Source organism: Mustela nivalis, assembly GCF_964662115.1.
Source record: "Mustela nivalis genome assembly, chromosome: 3".
NCBI classification, from domain to species: domain Eukaryota; kingdom Metazoa; phylum Chordata; class Mammalia; order Carnivora; family Mustelidae; genus Mustela; species Mustela nivalis.
The window spans coordinates 140,145,991-140,161,015 of NC_139022.1; the positions used below are offsets into that span (position 1 = coordinate 140,145,991).

General features: G+C 47.3%; 1 protein-coding gene across 1 annotated transcript in view; it reads right to left on the reverse strand.

Annotated features, from left to right (window-relative positions):
* Positions 1 to 15,025, reverse strand: part of ABLIM3 (actin binding LIM protein family member 3) — a 109,032-nt gene that overhangs the window by 21,639 nt on the left and 72,368 nt on the right. Inside the window, 2 exon segments of the mRNA XM_082724332.1 lie at positions 3,134 to 3,205; positions 5,647 to 5,705. Of these exon segments, the coding sequence (XP_082580458.1) occupies positions 3,134 to 3,205; positions 5,647 to 5,705 (131 nt within the window).

The following is a 15,025-nucleotide window of genomic DNA, read 5'->3' on the forward strand; positions in this document are numbered from 1 at the left end:
TAGAATAGCATGGATTAAGAGACAGTTTCCCTTGCATGGGGCAGACCACTTCTCAGGGCTCCCGAAGCCCTGTCCTTTCCATGTCGGCACCCTACAGCTGCTCCTGCTGTGCCTGGCTTCTGCTGTGGTCAGCCAGGATCTGTCCCCACTGCTGTGACTTTCAAGATCTTGATGTGAAAGAAATTGAGAGGCCACTAGACAGAGACTCCAAGGCCAACTGTATTTATCCAAATAACATTCTTCCGGTGCCTGGGGGCTCAGGTGAGTCTCAAGTCCAAAACTACTGTAGAGAGAGTAACTTTCATAAAGCCCTTACAAGCATTGCTATTCGAAACATATTCCAAGGTCCTTCCACCATTCTGTCCCTGTCCCAGCCCCCTGTTGTTTAGATACTGTGATGCTCATTCTCCGTTGCTCCTAGATCCACCATCCATTCCTCCTCTCCCTGATTTGGGCTCTGAGGCCCCATGGACTGCTTCAGAGGCTCCCTGGCTTTCTGCTGGGCTGGGCCAGTGGGGAGCACCTGCATACTGGGAGTGATAGAGAGAGACAATGTCCCCTTACACTGTCCTGCCGTCAGCAGCCACGGTGGGCATAGCTCCCATCCGGGGCTGCCTTTCACAGCTCCGGCTTTCACTGGACATTCTCTTTAGGCCTAGGGTGGTGACAGCTCCTGCTTTTGTAGACTCTGGATGCCACAAGATGTCTTGTGGGTCCCCTAACCCTACCTACACCTCTGTAAGTGGTCGCCTCACAAAACCATCTTCAGTAAAACCCTTAGAAGGGTGCTATCTCATTTCTGCCAGAGCCTGCCCGGGTTAGACATCATGTCTGTGCCAATTTGGGGGTGTGTGGGTCAAGGGAGCTTTATTAGGATGGTTCCCTTGCTGCCTTTTGTCGTGGGATGTTAGATCTTGACCTTGAGAGCTCTTAGCATCTTGCAAACTTGTCTTGACCCATCAATAGTCATCTCAGGCGCTTCAGTCCAAACCTCTCAAATACTATATTTATATTTCCTCTTATAGCCACTGTGTTCATGGGGTTGTAAATGAGCCTCAGGTTTGGAGGCATAATGACTGGACAGAGGCTTCCTGACATAATTAGGCAGGCAGGAAGGAAGAGAACACGTGGAACTGGTTGAGGTCAGACCTCCCGAAGATGGTTCTAGCCATCAGTGGGGGGTGGGGCAAAGTCTGAGAGACCTGCCCCCCACCCCATTCACTGATGATTCTATTTTAACACCAAACCTCAGCATTTATGAAAATCAGACACACACACACACACACACACACACACACTCTCTCTCTTTGCTTGTTATTGCGTGCCCCGAAAGTGGTCGGTTGGTTTCTTCCCTAAGTTGGGAAGCCACCTTTAGAATGGTTTGATTTAAAATACGGCCCCCGTGACCTGTGGGGTCATTCCCCAGAGCGGCTGAAGGTGAGGCGTTATAACAGGCAAGAAAGGAGAGTATGAGAGGGGAGACGCATGCCTCTGCCCGCATGCGCGGGTCGCTGAGCTTGGTGTGCGAGCCCCAGATGGATGGCCCAGTGGCAGGTGTGCCCGGCTGCCCTTGTTCGTCTCTATGGAGCTGATCTTAGAGACCTGCCATATCTATCTATCTATCTATCTGTCATCATCTATCTATATCTCCCAAGTTTGCATATCCTAGTAACTCTCCTGGAGACACGATCAGTTTGTTAATAACCTTCTCCACTGTGTAGACCCTGAAATCTAGCTCATTAATCCTGCTGTGTCTGGCCCCATTCATAGCACCGGGTCGGGAGGGGGAGCGATAATCATCTGTCTTGTTCTGGACAGGAATCTTTAATGAGGACGGCCTGTGATCAAAGAGATTTTCTTCTGTGGGAGCCGCAAGGCAGTATTGACCACATGGAAGTTGCTGTCAGTGATAACTCTTATGTCTGATTTTCATTTGAACAGAGGAAGAAAGGAAAGGAAACAGCTCCATTAGTGAGCATTATCCAGGGATCAAGGAGGAAACTAGATGTGGATTTGGGGTAAAATAATAATGGAGCGATGGTGGCCAGGGCCCACCCAGAGCTGGCTGGTTTGGGGACTGTATCTAAAACTTTTAATCAGGAGCCGTCTTCCTGCTCTAGACCATTCTTCTCCCTCCATCCTCTCTCCCCAGCTTTGGTCTTCTTGGCCCTTCCAACTTAGGGGCTTGGGGAAGGCTGGAACAGTCCACAGTCAGATGGCCCATCTCCTTGGCTCGTCTCTGTTCTCTCTGGCCCTGCCTCCCTCACCTGCTTTAAGTTACTTCTGTTTCTCTGTCAGGTCTGAACTTAAATGTTTCTTCCTCTTTTTCCAGGTGGCCCTAGATGGCCTGTCCTTCTGTCCCTCTGTCCCTCTGCAGCATCATTAGAGCACCCTGTACTTTTCCTTCCTAGCACATACCAGAACTGCGACTGCTTCTCCTTGGGGTTATATATTCAAGGTCATGAGGATGGGCATCAGGTTGGTGCGGTTCACCACGGTTTTCCAGCACAGAAGCCAGAATTTAGCCCAGAGGAGACACTTAGCACACATTTGTTGAATGAATGAATGAATGAATGATTGAATGGATGAATGATATAGCCAAAGGACCTCTGACATCATCTACCTCCACTCTTGTCCTTTCTTCCATGTCTCTGCAATGATGAGTGTCTCTGTTTCAGTGTCTCTGAGGATAGGGGGTACAGATGCCTGCTTGTGCTTGCCTCCTTATCACACAGCCATATCTCCCCCTACTCCCCACTCTGCATACCACTCTGACCCCAGATTTTTGTCCCACTCTTAGCTCACTTAAGCAGTGGGGAAGGAGGCCCACTGTGGTGGTTTTAGAGCTCACCAAAGGCTCTTCTGTCTTTGACTTTCCTGTGCTCCAGCTGAAGTTGACCTTATCCCCCATAACACTGTGTTTACTAGGCTCTGTGCTCCATGCTGGCAAGGCCCTCCCTGTGCCCCGCTGTGTCTCGGGACCTAGATCAGAGTCTCTAGCACATGACAGGTGCACACGAGATGTTAGTTGGATGAAAACCTGACAGCTGAATTCGGCTATCCTTAGAAACTCTTTAGATTACCAGACCTGCGGATAACAAAGACCTCTGGGGGGCTGAAAAGCGATACGTACGCAGATGACTCGGTTGGGTGACCCAATGCTGGATCCGGGGGGTGAGATGGAAGTTTCGGACGTCCGCCTATGCTGTGGGAGAGATGATATAGAAGGAGTGAGAAGCCTCATCTCCCACCAGTGGGGAGGGGAGGACGGGCAGGGAGGAAGAAGCCTGCTCTTTAGGGAACAGCAACAACGCGGTTAAATACACTTGCCAGCTTTCTGTACTTTCTCTTTATTTTCTGCCTTTGTAATCAATGTCTGAGTGTGCATGAAATGGGAAATGTGCAGGACTTCAGGCTGCTGGACAGAATTTGGATTTGTGTTTTTTTTTTTAAACATATTTGTAATTGACCTTTTAGGTAAGTATTTATTCATAAAACTTTTCATTTGGGGTTATCCTGCCAATATTGTATTTACTTTAACTGAATAAAATTGGTTGGGACTCATTCCTTAGGAGTTTGTTTATGTGAAATGTACAAGCACGTTCAACTTCCTGTAATTTGCAGAAAGTACTGATTCTTCACAGTGTATCCATTGCAAACTGACATCAGCCTTAGTGATAAGCTTAAAAAAATCTTTCCCTGAACAAAGACAATGAGGTGTTAATGGCTCCCTCGGCAGAAGGAGGGGCTATGATGTAGTCACTACATCAAATACTAATGATGTACTGTATGGGGATGAACATAACATAAAAAAATTATGGAATAATCATTAAAAATTAAAAAACAAACAAACAAACAAAAACAGATGGGGAACTAAGAGTCCCTAGTGAATGAACTATGTGATTTCAGAGATCCCAGATTCGAGATCTGTAACATGAAGGGGCTGGTCTGAGGGACTGCAACATTGCCTGCCAGATGTCTCAGGCCACAGTTTAGAATGGAAGCATTCTACCTGGGGCTTTACAGCAGCGTCTCCCAAACTGCCTCCTGAACGGGTGGTGACTCTGGCAAGATGAATTTAGGGGCACCATTTGATGATAGTGAGTTGCAGAATGGGAGAGTAAAATGTAAAATTGTATTTCATTCATCTCCCGCACATCAAGGAGGAGGTCTTAACTTAGTGCTGATGTATTTCAGCAACTGTCTCCACTGTTGTTCATTTCCCTTTTTTTTTTTTTTTTTTAAACAAAGAGAGTAGAGGCAACACCATCCAGCTGGAATTTCTAAGATTTGTTTTTAAAAAACATTTTATTTTCATGGGAGGTATTTTATGGTTACCTTCTATTTAGAGTAAGTAATACTGGGTTTCCACTTGGCGATATCAAGATTTACATTAAAATAAGCTCCTTTAAGTGAAGAGTGGTGGGTTGATTTCAGTCTGTAATGATACAGGTGGTGCACGGATGTAGCAAAAGCATCGGGGTTAAAGAAAGATAACGGAATTTGAGAAATGCCACCAAAAAGGTAGGAAGGAAATTGAGGAAGGAAAGGGCAGTTAGGTCTTTTTACATCTTAAATGGAGAGGATTTGGAAGAAACAGGGGGAAAAAACATACGGCTGAGACCCAATTATACATCAATTATACATCTATTGATGTATAATTTGCACATCTATTGATGTGCAAAAAGTGCAAAAGGTAGAGGCACTTCTGATGTCATCAAGTGCCTGTCCCCCAGCATGCACCCGGCTTTCTGCCCCACAGCATCAAGGACTCAGGAGCTGGGTTCCTCCCTACGGTCCTTGGATCAAGAACCCCAAATTCACAGGACTTCCTGGGACTAGTCAGAGCACAGTAATTCAGAGGGACATAGGACCGCAGGTGGCCTGGCGTGTGCCTGGGGACACTGGCTGTGTTTCTGCCTGCTGCGTTACTATGGGCAAACCACCACCCTTGTTAGACTGTGACTTTCATACCAGCAAAGAGAACATACAATGTCTTGTGCCGTCTGATCCCAGGGTTAAAGGAAGCAAATCAGACAGTGGCTGTGAAGATGCTTTACAAACTGTCAGTTCCCACTGTCAACTCTATTCTTTTTTTTTTTTTTTAAAGATTTTATTTATTTATTTGACAGAGAGAGATCACAAGTAGGCAGAGAGGCAGGCAGAGAGAGAGAGAGAGAGAGAGAGGAGGAAACAGGCTCCCTGCTGAGCAGAGAGCCCGATGCGGAACTCGATTCCAGGACCCTGAGATCATGACCTGAGCCCAAGGCAGCGGCTTAACCCACTGAGCCCCCCAGGCGCCCTGTCAACTCTATTCTTCCTAATACATGACCTGAGGCTGGGGAAAACCCCCAGCACGTCTCCACGCTGGCTTCAACAAGGCCACCGTCATGATGAGCAACGCTAAGTCGAAGGCCTGGCCCCAGAAATGCTAAAACCTCACAATTTGACAGTTTTCAAAGTGCTCTCACATCCCATGTCTTTATCCTCTCAAATGCGCCATGAGGCAGGCGTTCCCATGAAGGAAATCTAGTGATATAGGCATGCATCTGGGAGGGTGCGTATTAAGGAAAGACCCCCTCTAAAGTACAGTGCCCCCAACCAGAGGCAGGAAGTGTGGTCTGGTATTTCTACCAGCTTGCTTACCTTTAACTTCTTCTCTGCCCGGGCTGCCTGTTTGCAGATGGGGTGCCAAACCTCAGAACCTAAGGGGACCAACAAAATAACAAAGGTTCAGACCTTTCACCCCTTGAGTTCTCTTGCCACCCCTCACCTCCCTTTATTTTGTTGGCAGCACACCTCCCCTACGCAGCAGGCAGGAGGACCCCCTGGGGAACCAGGCTCTTTGCAGCTCCATCGATCAGCCACTCCCACTCTTTCCACCTGTCCAAATCCTACCCATGCCTCAAGGTCCAGGTCTCACACAGCATCTTCTTGCAAACTTTCTTACCTGCCAGCTGGGACTGACTTCTCTCTTCGTTTCGGTCCATAGTTCCTGGAATCTTTCCTAACACACACGACCTCAAATCACAGTGGCCTGTGCATTCAGGGCCCTAACTAAATTAGAAGCGCTTCCGGGCAGGGATGAGTTTTATTCATTGCTGGCCCTCCTGCAGCAGGCAGCATGGGATCTGGCTCTCGGCAGAGGCCCCATCCATGTTTGCAGGGTGAAAGGGTGAGTGCATGATTGGCAGTGAGTGACACACAGCAGGTGCTCAGTGAATACTCGTTGAATGAATGAATGGCAGTGGAGGTGAAATAAAGCGCCGACCATGGTGACCTCCAACCTTCCTTTGTCTTCAAAGACGTCGGACAGGGTCTGAGAGCTATCGCCGGAAGTGGGGGGGTGGGGCCGTGACACGGAGTTGGCTTTGGAGGATGGCTGCTAATTCCTAAGAGGCCCCAGACTCTGCAAATTTAGTATATTGCAAATGCCTGCATTTTATTGTGTGGGGGGCTGTCCAGTTGGCCAGCCGCAAACTCGAGAGGCCAATTTGGAAAGGCATGAACAACAGGTGGCTTGTCACATGTTGAGAAGAAGCCCCAAATATTACACATTCCCCAAAGAAGAAACAGGTGTCGTGGATTAGAAGGAAAAGTAGGAACATATTATCCCTCTGGTGCCATTGCTCTTATCACCAGCCCAGAAAGGAAGGGGGCCAGCAAATAGCTGGATTCCTGGGCACCCAGATGGCATTTGTTTGTCTGACTTTGTTTTTAGGATACGCTTTCCATTATGGTTTGTTGCCTGGAACCCCCAGGACTGGAATGCTGGCCAAGCGACAGGCGGGTGGTGTGAAGTTGAAAAATTAGCCCCCCAAATGGAGAGAGGATAGGCCTGAGGTAAGGATCCTGGGATCTTGTTTCTCAGCCTGGATTCTTGTCTCTGCTTGGCTCCTAACACGTTCTCTCTTTCCTTCCGGTTTCTTCATCGGAATATAACAATGAGGTGAGATTTGGATGGTGCTGGAGATTGTTTTCATCTCCAAGCTTTTCATTCTAGGCCCAGTTTGTCATTTATGAGATAGATCAGGATCTTTCAGTTTCGTTTGCTGATTTTTCTTGTGGGTTCTTAGTAATTCAATAGCCGTTTAATTCTTGCTAACATAAGGTGCAATGGCTCCTGGAGCCCAGTAGAGGGACTCCGGGTCTGTGGCTCAACCAAGCCTGGTCATCACAGGGTGTGTCTGCTTGCCAGTGGTGGGTGGGGATGCTTGCTTTGGGGAGTTATTCAAGAGAGCATTTCCGGTCCCGGGATACTGTGGAATCCACTAGGAGCTGTTTACCCCTGGGGCTCCGGCAGGAAGCCTATGTCACAGGTCACTGCAGGAAATGGGTGAGGGGGATACGGATGTCTCAGAAGGTGGTGAGATGAAGGGAAAGAGGCATATGAAGGGAAAAGGTCGGGCAGAAGTCCTTAAGGGGGGGGCAATGATGAGTTAAGAGAGGAGGTTAGACTCAATGGTCTCTCCACGTCGCTCACATAATCTGTTCTGAAATAGAGCTGAGCCACAAATGACTTCAGTATTCATCTCATAGGAAAGCTGGTTTATAGAAGAAGTGAAAGGGGAGAATCAAAAGGGAGAAAGGAAATATTAGAGATGGAAAGGAATCAGAAGTTTGGGAGTTGGCGAGATAGCATCTAAAGAGGGAAGATATTTGTTGGTTGTGAGCAACAGACTTAGGTAAATTACAGTAAGAAAAGTGATCTGTTCATGAAGACCCCTAGGAAGTGGTTGTTGGCTGAGCTCAATGACGTGATACAGACAGAAAGACAGCATCCTGAGTGAAGAAGGCCATTACTCTCTTCCATGGGCTTTCTCCCCAGGGCTTAAAACAGCACCTGGCTCATGTGTGTTTCATAAAGACATAAATGAATGACTGGTTGGATTCCACCTCTCTATTTTATTTTATTATTATTATTATTTTAGTATTTTATTTATTAATTTGAGAGAGAGAGAGAGAGAGTCTCAGGCAGACTCTGCACTAGCATGGAGCCTGATGTGGGGCTTGATCTCACGACCATGAGATCATGACCCAAGCTGAAACCGAGTCAGATGCTTAACTGAGCCACTCAGGTGCCCCCACCTCTGTGTTTTAAAATGAGACACAGGAAGAAAGGCACCCCGAAGATGATGGTAACCAGGACAGAGAGGGGACCCAAAATTAGGCCATAAGGCAGGGTCTTCCTTGTGGAGAAGAGAAGACTTAGCAGAATGGTGGAAAAGAGTTTTGAGTATTTTAATGCCTCTCTGAGGGAAGAGCAATGAACTTGTTCTGCACGTCTTGTAACGTAGAAGTTTCAGGGAAAGAAAATCCATTGTCTGAGGACTGAATGGGTCCATTCTGAGTGTGAGTTCCCTGTCCCTAGAAGTATGTAAGTACACATTGGGTGGGTACATGCTCAGCAAGGATATTATAGAGGAGACATATAATGAGGTAGTTACCCTAGTGGATGTTTACTTTCCCTCCCATCCCTTGGGGAGTCTGTGTTTTCATCTTCACAGATTTCTCTGTATAGAAAAAATGAATTATTTGCTCCTATCCAGTGAAGTAGACTGGAATGTAAGTTCTACCAGGAGCGGGATTCACATCTGTCTTATCTGTAGATACAGCTGCAGGGACTGCAGAGTCTCATTAAATACTCATGGAGTGAATTAATAAAACAAAAGAAACATATTATTCTGTTTTAGGCCAGTTAAGTTCTCCAAACTGGGCTCCAAGATTTAGACAAACAGTACAATTTAGACTCTGATTTGACAGCTACAATTCCAGAGTGAGTTTCTATCAGAATACTCACTAGACTGGGGTTTGCCCAAGAGGGAGCTGTGGCCCAGTTGTCCAGAAGCCTGGTAAAATGCAGATTCCTGGGCTCCCGGGAGGCCCCTGAAGTCAGCTCCTGGGGGTGGGGCCTGATAATCTGTGACAAGCTCCCCAGGAATTTAGGATTCCAGAGTGGAGAACCATAGGGCTGAGTACTCCTTGACACTCCAACTCTGTTCCTTTGGAATGTGATGGGATAAAGAACCAGTTGTATAAGACAGAGGAATGTCTTGACTTGTAGGAAGTTAACACCTTTTGCTGGTTAGACTCCTGGTTCCATGAGTCATACCCTTGTCCTCAGACACTGTCCCAGACAGTACAGGTCCTGCGGTTCAAACCTCGTGTAGAAGTTACGGAGTGGAGGGATTAGCTATTTCCTTGTGAGCTGACTCAGAGGCCAAGATTGGAATCTCCAAAGCTGTCCCTCGGCCGATGGTAAGGCTCTTCCTAATCCCCAGAACAGGAAACATCAGCCTTGTCTCTCCAACCGGTGATGGCACACCCCACATTTGGGTTATTCTTTTGGGTTACTTAATGTTTGGGAACCCACCTGTCTCTCCGCGGGACATTGAAATGCAATTTGCCAAACTTCTTTTTTTTTTTTTTTCCCTGCATTAGTGGAGATTTTAAGGCCCAAGCCAGACCTGGTCCCATAGTCTTCCAGACCACCCAGTCAGGCTTATGAACAGAGCAGTGAAGGAACCCAGCTCACCCAAAGGTTCTATCTGCCCAGCACAGCATTTTTTTGTTTTTCGGTATCTGAATGCTTTTCGACCTGGCAGGTGGTCAGTGACCCTCCCTGCTGTCTGCCTCCTGGCACTTCTCTTCCATTTCAGTAGGCGGTTAGATTTTCAAGCCCGGATCCAAGCCAGGATGTACTCTCACAGCAGCTTTCTTCCCCTGACTTCTCTTGACCGTTGCAGGATGAGGTTTCTCAAAGTTCTGCTTGTATGTCAGCGGGACAACCTCTGTGACTCAGACTGGCTCTTTTTTTTTTTTTTAATTTTTTAATTTTTAAAATAAATATATAATGTATTTTTATCCCCAGGGGTACAGGTCTGTGAATCACCAGGTTTACACATTTCACAGCACTCACCATATGGAATGGCTCTTTTAAAATCCCTGTCTGGACACACAGACATGCTGTATCCACACAGTGGAATAGCATTCAGCCATAAAAAGGAAGGAAACACTGATACGTGTGACAACACGGATGGATTTAGAAAAAATGCTGTGCTAAGTGAAAGAAGCCAGACATAAAAGCCTATGTATTGTAGGATTCCGTCTACATGAAATTGCTCAAATAGGTAAACTATAGAGACAGATGGCACATTCGTAGTTGCCAGGCTCTAGCGGGAGGGGGAATGGGAAGTGTTCAGTGGGTATGCGTTTCCTTTTGGGGTAAAAATGTTTTGTAACTAGATAGAGGAGGTCGTTGTACAGCCTTGTCAATATCCTAAAAGCTACTGAACTGTACACTGTAAAATGGTTACTTTTATGATACATGAATTTTACCTCGAACCTGAAAATCTCCACTCCCTGCCCCCAGCAGGTGGATGGCTTCTGTAGACCACAGGATACTTGACTCTTCACTTATTACTGAAGGGTCCCAAACTCCGCAATAGGGAGACGAGTGAGCCTTTCTGTCAAATCTGACTCACAATAACAGCCCAAGTATAATCTTGGGCCCTGGTAAGTCTTTACCGTGTATTGGGCAATCTATGCCTTGTTTGTCATAATATTCTTCTGGGGTCTGAAGGCCAGTTATGTCACTGCTTACCTGCCTCGTCTAGAGCAAGCCAGTTACTTCTCTGTGCCTCAGTCTCCCCACTGATAAAATGGGAATGATAACACTATCTGCCTGTCTGTTGTGAGCTTTAGTGAGTTCATGTTCCTAGAGCACATAGCACAAGGTCTGGTAGCGTGGGTACCATGCAAGTGTTAGCTGTTGTAATTACCATCATCTACCCTCCCCTACCAAAAATCCCTCTTTGCCAGGATCCAGTGTGGGGAAGGGGAAAGGAGTACCGGAGACACCTGAGGGCAGGGTGTGTAGAGTTCACTCTTCTACTCTGGGGAACCTTGGCCCCGGGGGACTGAGGGGCCTGCCGCAAGCACAGGGCTGGCTGTGTGGGTGGAGTTGGTGAACAGAAGCCGGGCTTGGCTGCCAGCACACCCCTCGGGGAGCCTGGGCTTGGGCCCAGGGACGAGGGCAGCTCAGGAGACATGCAAAAGCCTCATTTGCCTCGCGCTGAGAGGATCAAGTGGGCTTGATGCTTAATAAAGAGGTGGAGGGAGAAAGTGCTCAGCTCCCAGGAAGCTGGTTAGCATGCCGGCTAGGAGGCGGGATGAAGGAAGGAGTGTGGCAGCACCCAGGTGCAGAGGCTCCCGGGAAATACTAACTGCTGATCACGAGCGCGAGGCCGGCAATTGCACTGCAAGGAGTGCTTACTACGGGTCACCCACTAAGCTTCCTTATTGTTAGTATTATAACTAACATTGAGAAAGCGCCTATGCCAGGCCTTACGCTACATACCTTAGAACAGTGGTACTTAAGTCAAGGCCCACCAAGATAATTAACGTTTACTGACCATACAGGCTAAGTCGTACGCTAAGCATTATTACTAAGGACGGTAATGTTGACGATAGCCAGCATTTTTGAGCGCATGCGTCACGGGGCGTGGCCATTTCTACATTCCCGGATGTTTACATGAGCTCAGATGGGCGGACCTGGGAGGGCCAGGCTCAGTGCGAAGCCTTCCTCCTGCAGTTGGCTCACTTAATCCCACAGCCTGGCGAGGTGGGCCTAATGCTATCCCTGTTTTCAGATGGGGACATTGGGGTGTCTCGCTCTGTCCAGCATGGTGTCCTCGCCCTGACCTGGGTAGGCACATATGACCAACTCAGGCTCCACAGAGTCTCTCTGGGACTTCTGTGCTGAACTTGGCATGGAATACTGCCCCTCTGGGGTCACGGAGCCCTCCTTCCCTGACACCGAGGCAGCCGGTGCAGGGCTGGACACTGGGTGGTCGCGCGCTGAAGGAAGCAAGGAGCAGAACCACCTGCTGACCCCTCTGGGCTCCTAAACCCCATCGTGCTGCTTCTAGATGTTTCTCAGTTCTGTGGGATGATCAATCCCCTTTTACCTAATGTTGTTTCTGCCACCTAAAAAGTCCAGACTAATAAAATTTCTCATTGAGTGAAAACCCGAGTATCTGACAAGTTCTTGACTTGCCCAGCGGGCAATTTTGTTTCTCAGGAAATAGAGGAAGCCGCCAGGGAAATTGCTACTCAGGACCTAATTCTGACCAACACGGACAAATTGGCTGGAGAAGTAGATGTGACATGTAACTCTCGAGAAAATAGCCACATCGTCTCGAGTTTGAGGTTACCGGAGAGAAGAAGCAAGTTGCAAACAGACTTTAAAATATCAACTTCAAACTACTACGCTATAATATTTTCTATAGGCTGCAAGATGTTTGGTAACCCTAAAAGTCTAAAAAAAAAAAAAAATCGCAGCTCATCCAAAATGAAAATGTAGTCTATTTCAAGTGAAATAGGCTTAGTAGATTCAGACGTTAGGAGGTATCAATTTAGTACAGTAACAGGATATGTTTGAAGAGTCTAAAATTATGTAGCAGGATTGGGGAAACATGAGATTTAAAGTTTTGAAGCATTACTCCTACAAGCTAAGCTGTCAGTAGAGAGATCCAATTTAAAGTAACAATGCTAAACTACTAGCTTATAGCAACCAATAGTACGTTGGTGCCTTTTAAAGTGTGGTTTGATGAGACACGTAGATATGACCGAGGGCTGGTGTTCTCCAAAGCCATAATAATGGGAGGCACCTGCCCTGAACATCTGTTTGCTCCATGCACCTCTTTTAAGGTACTTGTCAGAGGAAAAAGAAGCCCTCCTATATGTCAGTGGCATCCCCAGCTGTGCCAGAAATATACACACCTCCTGGTGCCAGAACCTTCTATCATCTGAACTAAAAAAAAAAGTGATCTGAAATAGACTACCTTATAGAAGAGAAGGTTTTGGGGTAATTACCAAAGCAAGCATTCAGGGTTCTGTTTTGGATTTGCGTTAACACAGAACTGGGACTCGTGACTTGATGTTGGGCCCTGGACAGCTCTGAAAATTTGAGAAAAGCTACAGACCCTCTCCTTCAAGAATATACCTACATGCAAACTTCAGCAAGCAACTTCTAAGAGATTCATTGGATTCAGAAGGCCAACTACAAACTACAGGTTAATAATTCTGAAAATGGGGGCTCCTGGGCAGCTCAGTCAATTTAGGGTCTGACTTCAGCTCAGGTCGTGATCTCGGGGTCTTGGGATTGAGCCCCGAGTTTGAGTTTGGGAGAGTCTGCTTGTTCCTCTTCCTCTCCTTCTCCCTCTGTCCCTCCCTCTGCTCGTTCTCTCTCTCTCTCAAATAAATAAATAAATAAAATCTTTAAAAAGAAAAGGATTCTGAAAAGAAATGGGAGAAAGTGCCTTAAACAAAGCCTAGGAAGATAGGCCAGCTAACCTTGGCCCAGGGACGTAACCTCTCTAACCTTCTTCTTCTTTACATGGGGGATATTCATGGCTCTTAACTCACAGGGCTGTTGGGAGGATACAACAGGAGACTGCATTTAAAACTTGTAATACGGTGCTTGGCACATACTAAGTACTCCACCAGTATCAGCTGATGGGCCATTATTATTATTAGCAGGACCTACAATTTGTTACATTTCATCCTTTAGCAGAGCCAGGTTTGTCAGGATTTCCTGCCTGTGTAGTTCACTATGCGAATGATAACAGAGACCCGTTTAAAACTCCGCAGCCGAGCTCCTGGGTTCCCAGCGTCCTTCTCTCTCAGACCCTCAGAGCAGGGGTGTATGCAGCGTAGAAAGACGGACAGGAACAAAGTCTATCTCTCCTTTTCCCCTGGTCCAGATGTTTTTAGAATAAAGCCAGATTCTATCTGATGAGCCACATTTTGGGTTTAGAAAAACTCCCGCCAACCCAGCAGCTGTAAGCTTTGTGATTTTGGTGTGTTTTGCCTGAACCTGTAGCATCTTGGCTATTATTCCGCTGCACGAAATCAATGACGTGATTTCCTGGTGAAACCCAAATGAAGGGTTTGGACAACAAACAGTTTAGAAATCTGGCATCTTTACAGAAGCAGTTAAAAGACTGAATGCACAACAAAACTTAAAACAAATAGAAGAAAACGTGCTTTGGTTTCCAGGGGGACCCCAGAAGTTCTCCCCTCAACAGACGTCAGCCTTCTCCCAATTAGAGCTCATCAGAAAGCCATCACACCGTAATTAAAACACAAACAAACTGACCGGAAGAACCTCCCGAGGCCCGCTGCCAATGCCTCGTTGTGTGCCGCTCCAGAACTGACGAGACTGGGTTTTTAAACTTTGCAACCTTCCTAATGCTCGCTTGCTTGCTCTATGTTTCTGTCTCGTATGTTGCTTCTGCATGGGGCACTTTGCACTTTTGCATTCAGTCTCTGATATTCATGAGGGCCTTGTGGAGCACACCTGCTCTCTGTAGGCGGGTGGTGGGGGGGGTGGAGCCTGCCTCAGTTTCTCTACCACAGGATGCTTCCTCCCACAGCGGGCCTTTGCACCTGCTGCTCCCCCCGCCTCCACCATCGTTCCTCCCCTCTTCACCCTCCCACCTCCTACTCATTTCCAAGATCTTGGCTTGAAATTTCCCCTCTTCAGCAGAGCCTTCTCTGACCTCCCAAACTAGATCAGGAGCCTTCTAAGCACACTCCCATGGCTCCCAAACTTTCCCTTCTCTGCATTTATCACAGCTGGTCGTTATATCTATGCTTCTATTTGATTGAAGTCAGACTCCCCTCCTGAGAACACACTCCGCCGAGGAAGCAGGCACTGCTGCTTTGCTCATATCTGAGCTCCCAGCACATCACAGAGAGCCTGGCACATAGCATGGCCCCGGTTTGAATGTATGAACGAGGGAGAACAATTATTCTTATTTTGCAGGTGAGGGAAGAGACCCAGAGAAGCAAGTCATTTCTCAAGGTCACAGCCCATCTGCAGACGTGTTGGTCCTTGAACCCAGGACTCCCAGCTCTCTTCACTTCTGTGCTGTCTATGCGGAGAGTTTTCTTGCCATTTCTGGGGAATATCATTCTGAGGGCTAGTTACCCCTCCCACAGCCAAGACAATCAGAGGCCG